Consider the following 12808-nt stretch of genomic DNA (forward strand, 5'->3'; position numbering starts at 1 on the left):
TGAGAAACACCACACACAGATCTCTGGCCACATCCTCTAACACAACACAGATAAGCAGAGCATAGCAACTATGCTAAAGAGAAATGGGAATATTAAATCCTTTTGCAAACTAACGGAGAGGGAAAGCTGATCCCCTTCGGCAGCACTGGGCAAGAGTAGTTAAAGGAACAGATGTCATATCTAACCATGTCACCTCTTTTGAACCCAACAAGCACAGCACACTTCCTCATTGCAAACATAATCTCACCATGGAAATGACACAAACACTGAAATGTCTTCCCAAACGTTAAAGGCAAAGTCATTTTTGTTCACACATTTTATTTTTTCAAAATAAGTGTAAATGTTACAGTTCAACATCTAAGAAAAATGTATTTACAGTTTGCAAAAGTAAAATAAATAAGCTTGAATAACAAAGCAGATAGAAATGGTAAATGGTTTACAATATTGAAAATGTACAGCAGCTTTGGCTACCAAGTTCATTTGCCAAAAACACATCTCAAACTATAGATTAGTATTAATAAATAAAGCTATGTGAAAAAATAAATAAGGTACTCTTCTGTCCACTACTTTTATCTACCTTTTTTACACATAGGAAAAACAAATAACTGTAGGCTTTTACAAGCCGCATCTCCACTTCATTTAAAGCACATGGCTGTGATTCAAACAGAACCAAATCCACAGAATTACTTTTAGAACTCTTCAATAGAAATCTACATTTGTCTCCACCCACTTTTGACATCACAATGGTCTTTGTATCGAGAGAGTGGCAATGTAATTATGAAATCATGCCCAAAGATTTCTTATTAAACCCCAGTCTGTTATGTAAAGCTCCACAACACAGCTCTTTCACTAGATCGATCAGATTGTTAATAAGCCAAGACTGTGCTGCAACAGTATGTTAACTTGAGTGGTTTATCATTACGTGCTAAATATGCCTATCAAATCCCCGATTAGGCCTTTATCCCTCTAGGAATTCTCCCCCACAGCTTTTTAAAACACTGAACACTTACAAAACTGCTAATTTTCATGAACATGCTCTGATGTTGTAATGTACTATTATTTACAGTTCATAGCAGTCTCCTTGAACCCCTTGCCTTTGTTCACTGTAATACGTTATAAACTGGTGGAATGGGGAGACCTTCAGTCAGGTTACCTGGGTATGGAATACATAGCAAATCAGTTGAACTCTTCAAAGTGTACTGAATTGGGCTAGAATATGTTATTATAGGAGAAACAATGAAATATTATAAACATTTAAGGCTGTAAAAGGAAGGCTACTAATGCACATGTTAACATTCTCTGGAAACAGTAGCTCCTGTTTGTGCACGGCTGTAAATTAACTTATATAAGTGAGGCTTACTGTATATCGACATTCCTCATGAGATACTCCAGAAGGTCTGGCACTGCTTCTGTAGTTTCTTGTAACGAGTCATCTTATCTGCAAGCTATAAAATAAGTCTGAATTCATGTTAATCCACTTCATCTTGAAGTCCATTGCCATTTCTACATGATGAAGTTCAGTCAATGGGATGATTCCTTCTGAAGGAAACCAGACTAAGAGTTATTGAGTAGAGAAGGATGAAGGACTATACTGTATTACAGACAGACACACTGGCTTCACGGCTGAGGCAGATTACATTCACTCATACTGTATTTGTTCCCTCTCTCCAGGGTAGCTGGTTGTTTTCTGAATGGAATGACTTGGTCATCTTTGAGGCAGACAGGAACCACTACAGTAAGTGGGAAGAGAAGAGCATCCTTCCTCTGCGTTAATGGAGAAAGTTTAGGCTGGTGTTTACAATGTTTTAATCTTGCCACCATGGAGACCATCACAAAACCAAGAAATACACTATAACTAGTACACATAGAAATATAACAAAAAAAATAATCTAAGATGGATACCAAACGTTCTAAAGCAGGAGTATGGGTCTATTTTCCCTGAGTCTGCTGGGTTCTGATGTTGCTCAGTCATTGACTGCGTGGAGGAGAGAGTCATGGATCTAGCCATATATCTGCTAATCCCTCCCATCCAATTTTGATTACAACTGGAAGACCAGTTAAATTGGCTTCACATCCAAAACAATTGTTGATCAATTGAGTGCTGCGCTGCAGCACATGGAAACCAGCAGACTGGAGACCCTCTAGTCTAGAACCCAAACTGCTGTCCTAAAGCTTTTATACTCCTCCTATTAGCTTCATGTTCCAGCTCCAGAGGAGAAGCAAAAATGATCATGTTCACAGTGCAGAGCTCTCTGGCTGAATAGTAGCCTCTCTGGCTGTCTTTCTGTCTGTGGTGAACTGTATGGCAAAGTCCCAGAATGGCCACATCCTCCTGCCTCCCCTGTCTCTCCTCACCGCACCAGCAGCCAGGCCACAGTAAAGCGCCAAACGCAGGATATAGCAGTATGATAAAGCAACAGGAAGTTGCAATGTTTTGTGTTTTGTTGTGGATCATCAGTTTTACTGCCAGAGAGAGAGGGAGAAGGGGGGATCCCAGACGTGTGTGGCTGTACAGTACAATATATAGTTTTGTGGATCGATCACCATGGAAATGTGTGAAAGAGGGAAGAGGAAGTACTGGGTAGCCCTGCGAGCGGTGTAGAGTTTGGGGGTCCGGTTAGGGGGCTGGTGGTCAGGGGCCTGTAGGGATCTACCGCTGCCCCCTGCCCTGGCCCATACTCAGCTTGGCCCGGGGGATGCTCATTCTCTCCACACACGGGGAGCTCATCTCTGGGGAGAAGTTGATGCTGCAGTCATTCTTCACGTTCTGGAACTTGTTCTCCTTTGAAGGTTCCATGTACACCAACGAGTTCTTATTCACATGCTTCTTCAGGATCACAGTCTAAGAAAGGAGAAGAGAGAAGAAAGATTCCCAGGGTTTCAAATATCAATTATTTTGCCAGTTATTGATTGGATCCTACTGCTTTGGGTTAGCGTGCACTGTGTCTAGTTCGGACGGGAGAGACTGTTCAGAAAGTATGTGACGATTTACGATTTTCTCTGCCACTAGTCTTATTTCATGGGAGTGTTGTAAAACTATCACACTTGATGATAATCTTGACATAGTTCAAAGTGCTCCTTCAGAATTAAGTCCTGGAAAAAGACATGAATCCCTACTTTATGACGCCCTGAACACGGGTTGTAGCAGGAGCTGGAAGATCAAGGAAAACCCACGACCCACCCACAGATTAAAACCCAAAACAACCGCCCGCCCCACTATGGTGCTATGATTTAGCACCACAAGGGTCTAAGTTTGGGCAGCAATGCTGGTTTGCAGCAGGTAGTTTAGCGGTTAAAAGTCTGTGCCCTTGAGCAAGGTACTTAACCCTAATTGCTCCTGAAGTCGCTCTGGTCTGCTCAAATGTAAAGGTTGAAATTCATTGGTGAAACTGTGCGTTCAGTACAGGGCCTAATGAGCTGATTTACCCACAATGCCTCTCACCTTCTTGGGGGCACTGTAGCAGGACATCTGCACCCACTTCTTTTTCTTGTTGATGAGGAGCGCCACGATGAGGAAGATGATGATGGCCAGGAGTAGGCCAGCCAGTATCCAGGCTGCTGATTGGTAGATGAGAGCCATCTCAGTTTGGCTGGGGGAGTTCTCTCCCAGGCTGTTCCCGTCTGCAAGGAGAATCAAACAGTATTAATATCAGCTCTCCCCCACAGACTAGACTACACACACTGCTGTCACACGGGCCAATATTTACATTACATTATTCCCCTGCTAATCAATTGAAATGAAAAGCAGCTTGTGTCCTTCCTTAGTGTTTGGCAGTTTTCCCCAGCCAATACCTCAGATACAGTCTTCAGATGAATGGTCTCTGTCCCAGGACTCTTATGGGTTAGTATTGTTTTGGCCACATCGATTCATCATGTGTCACTGTGCATTTATCTCATTTGTCAAAGTGTCCCTATATAATATATATATATATATATATACTTTTTTAAATTTAACCTTTATTTAACTAGGCAGGTCAGTTAAGAACTAATTCTGATTTACAATGATGGCCGACGCTGGGCCAATTGCGCGCCGCCATATGGAACTCCCAATCACGGCCGGTTGTGATACAACCTGGATGACATGTCAAGTCACAGGACTGAGCTGAGGCAGGTGTTACCACCCAGTCCCATATTATTACTATTATTAGTTAACCATCACTGTGGGCCATAGGATGAGTGAGTGAGTAAGTGAAAGAGAGGGACAGACAGACAGACAGTGTTAGTGTTACCTGTAGCAGCAATGATAGGAGGTATGGTGGCAGTGGTGATCCAGACTGTGTTGTCCACTGTGGTAGTAACCCTGGTCTTGGGGGCCTTGGTCGACACCATCATTGGAACAGATGTTGTTGTCATTTCTGTAAATCAGGATATCACAACCATAACTCACATACCCATTCACTCATGTAATGTCAAACACACTTGAACCAAAAACAAATCCCCACAGAAGTCAATGTAACAGAAGGTTATTGTTTGGATGAGTGTCTGTAGATAAGGTGTGTTTACAGGACGTGTTCTCTAAGCTTCCATAACCCTCCTTTGTCAAGTGCTGTTTTCCACCGAGCAAATAACCAAAACAAAGATGAAACGGCTACAAATCACAGGGAACAATGCAGGTCTGTGCCAAGGTTTTCCTCTATAGGAAAAGCTGATGGAGCTTTGCCTTCTTGTGCCGCCATGGAGAGTGGCGGGCCGGCTCAGCCGGAGACAGGAAACACGTGTGAATGTGCGGATGCTTGGGGAATGTTTTCGGTCGAAGTGGGTTGTGTCACATGGAATGTTGCTGTGAGTAACCGTGTTTGCCCATGCAGCGCCAGCAAGACTGGCACTCAGGACGCGACTCACACATGCTTGCCTTATTCTAGCTAAAGACTTTTCCTCCCTTCCTACAAGTTACAGTGTGAATAATGATTTTCTCAATAACAAGCTGTACCTTGTCCCAAAGGAACGACTTGTTTTAATGCATACTTAATATGGGTTTCTCACAGTTTTCACAAGACAAGACTGTATACTGTATTCTACACACCAGAATTACAGTGGACATCATTAGAGAGGGTAACAAGCAGTGTGCTCTCACCCAGCTAGACTTTCGCACACACACACACACACACACACACACACACACACACACACACACACACACACACACACACACACACACACACACACACACACACACACACACACACACACACACACACACACACACACACACACTCACTCACCCAGACAGTGAGGGCAGCACTGGCCCTTGCGCAGGACAGGCACCCTGCAGTTGGCAGGCGGGCAGCGCTGGGAGAAACACTGAATGGTCCCGTTGTTGCAGGAACAACTGGTGCAGGCGTTGGCCTTCCAGGTGTCCCCAGCCAACAGCACATCTCCCTCGCTGGAGATACAATACTCCTGCTGACTGGTGCTCACTGGGAGCAGGGGACCCTCTGTGGATGGAGGGATGGATGGAGAGAAAGGGTTAACTTTATCACAGATAATCCCCTGGCTCCCAGGCTAACACCGGCAGTATAACATCTCCCAGGCTAACACCGGCAGTATAACATCTCCCAGGCTAACACCGGCAGTATAACATCTCCCAGGCTAACACCGGCAGTATAACATCTCCCAGGCTAACACCGGCAGTATAACATCTCCCAGGCTAACACCGACAGTATAACATCTCCGTCTGTGTTTGAGATAAGATGACTTTAACTGTATGGTAAAAACTAGCAGGAGGCTAGCTAATGACTAGGGAACACATGGCTGCTGTGCTCTCTGTCAGTTAAATCTCTGGCTTATCTCTGTGTCTCATTGCCCCCGGGCCCATAGATCAATGGCCTTCCTGTGACCAAAGACTTAGTTAGATTGTACACATATCGGCAGTACTGTACGCACACTGAACATCATGGGGCCTGTCATTGAAATGTGCATTATTCCCACATTCCTAAGAGCCAGGCTCATACATAAGGGCAAACTGCTTTTCTGGGGGAGATGTGGTGATAACGCAGCTAGCCGAGCATTCCCCAGGAGGCTCTGTGGGTTTCAGGAGCAGTCATGCATTTTTTATTTGTGGGGCTCATGCTTGTGGGGCTGAGGGAGGAGTGAGGGGTGGGAGGAGGTGTTGGGGCACGGGGGAGGAGCGAGGGGTGAGGGTACTGAAATAGTGCAGATGGTCACCAACTCTGTTCTTCTCAACAGGGGGTGGGGTCACGTGACCTGACCAGGAGAAACTAGTTATATAGGCTATAACTAGGGCCCAGAGTTTTTCCTAGTCATATCACATTGCCAGGAAAAACTCCTGGCCCTACAAATGACCAGTGGAAACGGACAGGGTTGTCCACATGTGTTTCTGTCTGGAGGACATATACCAATGTAAACCCAGCTAGTTTGGTCTGGTTTCTTTATAAGCCTGACATTAAACTGTCCGACAGCGTTTAACATGCACCCAGGAAAGACAAGGCAAGGCTCCACAGTCCACAACCACATGTTGCGGATAATGGCTCCAGCTTAGATTTATCCCACTCTGACTGACCACAAACTGACATTTCTTTCTGGAATTATTCCTGGATGTACTGTAAGGGCTTTTGATATTATCTGAAATTGCTCTTGTCAAGGCTAATATGATGATGGAGTTCTACATTTACAGAGAAGAAAATGGCTTTGCATTAGATGCTTCCTATTAAAGCAGCCTATGACAGATGCAGGGGATGTAAGGTACTGTACCTGGGCAGACATGGCAACAGGTGTCCTTGTTCCTGGTTGGGGCCTGACACACAGCAGGGGGACACACTTCAGTGTCGCACAGGACGCGGCCCTTCCTGCAGGTGCAGCGTGTACAGTCGTCCAGGTTCCAGGTCTCTCCCTCCACATAGAGTTCCCCCCCAGGGGCCCGGCACACCACCAGGTCCATGCCCTCCGGCTGACCACTTCCTGATTCATCTGGACAGATGATATATAGGTTAGGAAAGACAGATAACAGCAACACAACAACACACTCAAAGAGTTCAGAGTCTACAAAGAACAAGATTCCCATCTTGCTACAATTAGATGTGTGACATCAATGCTGAAAGACTAAAGCCTGGCAGTTACACAACTATGTGTGGTGGACCATAGTTTCCTCTAGTCTAGTACAACTGTACAGATAAAACATTTGACTCCCCAATAGGATTGACATTCGTAAGGAGTTAATGTCTTGTCTACTGACAAACGAGTGACTGAAAGTTATAGACTTCTTTCACTCCTAAATATTTGAACAGTCCACTGAGTCACTCCCATATAAATAGAGTGACTGGGAGGGGTGTGGATGAAGAGGAATGGATGTGTAACTGTGTATCAATGTGTGTTGCTCCTTACAGAAACACAAAGTGTTCATGGAGCCTGAGGCCTGGGTTGACTACTGGGGCAGTAAGTGGGCTCTTAGGAGAGTGAGATCCTAGGGGACTGTGAGCTGCCAGACCTGTGTGTGTGTGTCTTTGTATGTGTGTGTTGATAGACCAGGTGGCTCCAGACAAGACATACCTTCACAAGTGGGGCAGCACTGGTCAGGCCTGACCACGGGGTTGGCGCAACTGGGCACAGGGCAGGATATGAGCACACACATCTCTCTCCCAGTGTGGCAGTAGCAGTCGCGACAGCCGTCGTGCCAGCTCTCGCCCTTCTCATAGCGGTGCCCGTTGGAGGTCAGGCAGTAGCTGGGCATAGGGGTGGGGGCAGTGGTGCTTGGCAGGTGGCCACTCTCTGGAAAACAAACATGAACACAGACAAACAGACGTTAGGCAGGGAGGGAGGCTGGTGACTTGAACCTGTGAGAAACAGTCACCAGGGATGTTTCATGGCATGAGAAATTCAAAGTGGAAATTTCATTAAGAAGAATTATTTACGGTTTATAGTAAAGGCAGCAAATGTTATTGTCTTGGCTCTGTTACAGTCCCTGGATCCTCTCAGCTCCACCTTCACCAAACACCAATATGTGACCTTCCTTTTAAAGTCCCTTTATTTCCCAATAATCCATTTACAACAGCACCACAAATAAATACATTTTAATCATTTCCCTGAGATTTTTGGCACCGGACCCAAAATTGAGGTCCTGTGTTTCTTTGAGGGAAAGGTTTAGTTTATAAAACCCCCACAAATGCCAATAACTGGCCTCCAATGTGTGGCTGTTAAGTCCTGGAAGAACAGTGTTTTAGAATAGAACATACTGCAGTAGTTCAGTGAATCGCACCATGTTTTCACATCCAGGGTGGTGGTTTGTGCCTCTTCTCTCTTAACACACTGATATAACACACTGTTAAAACACACTGATATAACACACTGTTAAAACACACTGATATACACACGAAAAAAGGTACAGCTCCCCAAAAGTTTCCTATCCATAAATACTTCAACAGCCCACTGAGTACCTGATCCAAGAGTATTAAAATAAGGTCAACAACAGGACCGTGGAATAGACAGAAGTGTCTATGTGTGGGGAAATGGACCCACTGCACCGGCGTCTTGCTAAGCAAGAAACCAAAAATATATGCCAAGCTAAAATATTTATAATATTACTGAAAAAAAGAAAATAAACATCAAATAAAACTGTCAGTGTATAAATAAGCTGTTCGCAAACTTTCTTTAACTTTTGTGGTTGGTGAATCTAATCAGACATGCACACACAGGCCTCAGAGAGAGTTAAATAAAAACAAGAGTCAAAACATCCATTCATAACAGACCAGCTAAAGGTCCCAGCAAATCACATCTGCTACATAATGGGAGAAAGTCAACACTTCAGAGAGACTCGTATCTCTCTAATTCACAGTATATCGACTACTCCTCACCCTGAATCCGTTTAACAGGACAGAGACACGATCACTCTCACAATCACACACACACAAATACACATGTTGCTTCAATATATCCACATAATCTTCCTTAAGTAGATGTCCTAACCGACTTGCCAAAACTATAGTATGTTAACAAGAAATTTGTGGAGTGGTTGAAAAAATGGGTTTTATTGACTCCAACCTAACTGCATGTAAACTTCCGACTTCAACTGTATGTATGTGTATATATACTGTGTGTATGTATGTATATTATTGTACTGCTCTAGGGATGTCATTTACTATCATGTATTGATCTTTACCTTTTTCAGATCATTTAATTACCATAGTGAATTATTGTAATATTTGTTTGTGTCAATTAATCCCATAAGGGATGGTTTGCCAATTGCCGATTTTACCCGAAATAAAATGTAATTCACTCACTCACTCACACACGCACACTTACACACGCTCACTCACACACCCACACATGGTCACACACACACACACGCTCACACACACACACACACACACACACACACACACACACTACTTTTGTTGTTATGGACGTGTAGTCGTGTGACCGGCTGACCCAGAGGGATGAATATTGATGCGGACCAGATGAGACAGACAGACAGATGAGCACCATACCTTTGCACATGCAGATGGAGCAGCCCTTCCTGTTCTGCCGGTAGCCATCGCTGCAGTGCTTGTCACAGGTGAAGGGGGGACACTTGACACAGCGACACATCTCACAGCCGTGCTTATTCCTCCTGTGGGATAGATAGAACACACAGATGTCTTTATCAGATATGTAATGTGAGAGGGCAAGATAAGAAGGCCGTCTTTACAGCTCAAATGGTGCATGTTTCAGTGAAAGCTCTGAAGCCAGCGGTCGGGTGGAATGCTGCCGTGGAGCCAGATGGTCAGGCATGATATAATAGATACATGGTTCTGTTATCCCCTGGTATATTAGTTGCCTTTGAAGAGGCCAGATAAAAGCAGCACCCTGGAACACGTGAAAGCCCCATGGTGCACAGCGCAAACACCATACCAATGCTAGAGTCTAGGGCACTGGGTTTAAAGCCAATTCGGATGCTTTCCATTAGATTCAACCTATTCAGATAGTTACTGTATTGCTACCAACGCCTTTGGCGGATATGTGAGGCCCAGAGCAGGGCCAAATGATATTAATGCAGCCAGGTTGATTAAGGGACATAGGTACTGAGAGGCCCTGCTCTCTATTAACTATCAGCTCATCATCACGGTTGATTTGTAAACAGAGCAGGGAGTTCAATTCTGTAGAGAGCAGATACAGACCCAGACACAGGGATGAGTTAGTACCAGAGGAAAAACAAACCCTGAGGAGTTTGAGAGACGATCTACATGGGGACTGAAATGAAAGTAAACCCCCACTAAATGGCCTAAAGGTATGAGGGATACAAACAGAGAAAACAGCCTGTAATTTAGCTAGGAACAGACGCAGATCACGTGACCTAGTTGGATCCAGCTATGGATGTCATAAAACGCACACTGAGCACACACAACATTAAGAACACCTTCCTGGCCTCCCGGGTGGCGCAGCGGTCTAAGGCACTGCATTGCAGGCTTTACTTGGCTCAAGCGACTCCTTGTGCTCTAGCGACTCCTTGTGGCCGGGCACCTGCAGGCTGACTTCGGTCGTCAGTTGAACGGTGTTTCCTCCGACACATTGGTGCAGCTGGCTTCCAGGGTTAAGCGAGCGGGTGTTAAGAAGCTCTGTAAGGCGGGTCATGTTTTGGGGGACGCATGACTCGACCTTTGCCTCTCCCAAGCCCGTTGCGGAGTTGCAGCAATGAGACAAGATCGTAATCCCCAAAATTGGGGTGAAGGGGTAAAAAATTACAACAAAATTTGTTTTTAAATGAAACCTTCCTAATATTGAGTTGCACCCCCCCTTTTGCCCTCAGAACAGCCTCAATTTGTTGGTGCATGTACTCTACAAGGAAAGTGTTCCATAGGGATTCTGGCCCATGTTGACTCCAATGCTTCCCACAGTTGTGTCAAGTTGGCTGGATGACCTTTGAGTGATAGACCATTCTTGATACACACGGGAAACTGTTGAGAGTGAAAAACCCAGCAGGGTTGCAGTTCTTAACACAAACCAGGGCACCTGGCAACTACTACCATACCCCGTTCAAAGGCACTTAAATATTTTCTTGCCCATTCACCCTCTGAATGGCAAACATACACAATCCATGTCTCAATTGTCTCAAGGCTTAAAAATCCTTATTTAATCTGTCTCCTCCCCTCCATCTACACTGATTTAAGTGGATTTAAGAAGTGACATCAATAAGGGATCATAGCTTTCACCTGGATTCACCTGGTAAGTCTGTTTCATGGAAAAAGCAGGTGTTCCTAATGTTTTGTACACTCAGTGTAGATGAGCAGCAGGTTGAGAAATTATGTTGATCAGATGGACTCATCTATTACATCACTCCAGCCTCTTTCTATATGTGTCTCCCACGCTCTCTCTTTTTCTGGAACAAGTAACCCATCTTTTCAATTAAACATTGAGCTTGTTAGGTGGGATTAATTATACTATTATTCTCTGTCGGCCACATAAATAAAACAGGAGATTAACCCTGTGTCCCACAGCAGCCGATCCACTAGCAGAGGGCACATCTCTGCTGAAACAGCAGTAAAGGCAGTATGGAGAGGCCAGGCTGAGCTCTGAGCTGGCTGGGTCCTCTGTGTACAAACACAGAGACAGAAAGTCTGGCCACCTTGGGAGCTGGGCTTTGTTTAAAGGTGTTGTGTGGAATTTTGTGCACCATGCTTGGCTCTGGGGCTGCTGTCTCTGTGCCGGCCCGGGCAGCAGGAGAATGCCGTGCACGTCCAGTCAGATCCGATGATGATTTAGACCCATTGAGGAGGGGAAACGCTTTAAGTCCTCCTTTGTGTCCTGCTCAAGGCGCTCAACTGTGCCAAATGTCAATGTAAACACACCTTTAGGGCTCTGACTCACTCTGACAGCCCACTGCTCAGTGGTCACGCTTTCCCCCCTCTACACTGTTGAGATAAGAAAACTGGACTGTTCAAAGCAAGTATAGTTTATGAGGTTTGTATTAATTGTGGTTTAGTCACATACGCCACAAATGATATAGTTGATGATATAGTCTAGAGTTCTCTGCAGAGGTCATAAATGCAGCCAATTTATACAAAGCCGTCTCTGTGTCTTTTCACTGGTCCATTTTAGAAGCACCACTCTGCTAGAAAAGTGATGCATTACTTAGCTCATCGAGGATTCAGACTTCTGAAGCCAGTCCTGAACCGATGCTTATGAGTGATGAAGCCACCGCTTCCTGCTCCTCTTCCCCCTCGGGTTGCCTCTAAGCTGGCATCCTGTGCAGACATATCAGGCCCATCTTGAGCGGAGGCTCCAGAGAGCATGGTTCAGATACCAGAAGAATCTCATTGTATACAATTCATAAAGGCCGCTTTTGTGCAGATGCGTTTTTTAGCGTTGTTTTGAGACGGAAAGATGATTTATGAAATGTGTTTTTCCAGCTAAAGAGAGAGTGGGTTGTATGTCAGGGCCCATGTCAATAATAAACCAGACAAATCACCATTCCTTCAGGCTTTGGTCTTTCAGTCGTGACCAGTGGGTCTGTAACAGCCTTTGAGCTGCGTGGAATATAAGGGGTGAATAATGAGCAGTGCTTAACTTGAAGATATGTAGACCCTTCAGAGGACTTACACATATCCGTAGGGGCAGGTCTTGCTGCAGGTCAGGGGTCGGCACTTGGGCATTGGAGAGCTGCACTCACACACCTCGCAGCCAAAGTCATCCTTCTCGTATCCCACGGGGCATTGCAGCGAGCAGTATTTCCCCAGGTCAGGGCAGGAGTAATCTGAAACAGTTCACATGGAGGTCACCTTACCATCGGCTGGCTCATCCATCAACACCATGTTAGTTTTCTATAGGGCGTTTCATTAGCGAATTCCAAGGACAAAAAAACTGTGAATACCATGCAGCC

At 45.0% G+C, this 12808-nt stretch overlaps 1 protein-coding gene across 2 annotated transcripts in view; it reads right to left on the reverse strand.

Moving 5' to 3' along the window:
- Nucleotides 1–288: 288 nt before the first annotated feature.
- LOC112255753 (cysteine-rich motor neuron 1 protein) overlaps nucleotides 289–12808 on the reverse strand; it is a 46170-nt gene continuing 33650 nt past the window's right edge. For both annotated transcript variants that reach the window (XM_042325404.1, XM_042325402.1), the window contains 8 exons: nucleotides 12529–12682; nucleotides 9441–9562; nucleotides 7507–7725; nucleotides 6712–6927; nucleotides 5223–5435; nucleotides 4230–4355; nucleotides 3443–3621; nucleotides 289–2842 (listed from right to left, as the gene is read on the reverse strand). In XM_042325404.1, the coding sequence (XP_042181338.1) occupies nucleotides 2651–2842; nucleotides 3443–3621; nucleotides 4230–4355; nucleotides 5223–5435; nucleotides 6712–6927; nucleotides 7507–7725; nucleotides 9441–9562; nucleotides 12529–12682 (1421 nt within the window). In that variant the 3' untranslated portion in view covers nucleotides 289–2650. The remainder of the gene's footprint in view (nucleotides 2843–3442; nucleotides 3622–4229; nucleotides 4356–5222; nucleotides 5436–6711; nucleotides 6928–7506; nucleotides 7726–9440; nucleotides 9563–12528; nucleotides 12683–12808) is intronic.

This window comes from Oncorhynchus tshawytscha, linkage group LG08 (genome assembly GCF_018296145.1).
Source record: "Oncorhynchus tshawytscha isolate Ot180627B linkage group LG08, Otsh_v2.0, whole genome shotgun sequence".
NCBI classification, from domain to species: domain Eukaryota; kingdom Metazoa; phylum Chordata; class Actinopteri; order Salmoniformes; family Salmonidae; genus Oncorhynchus; species Oncorhynchus tshawytscha.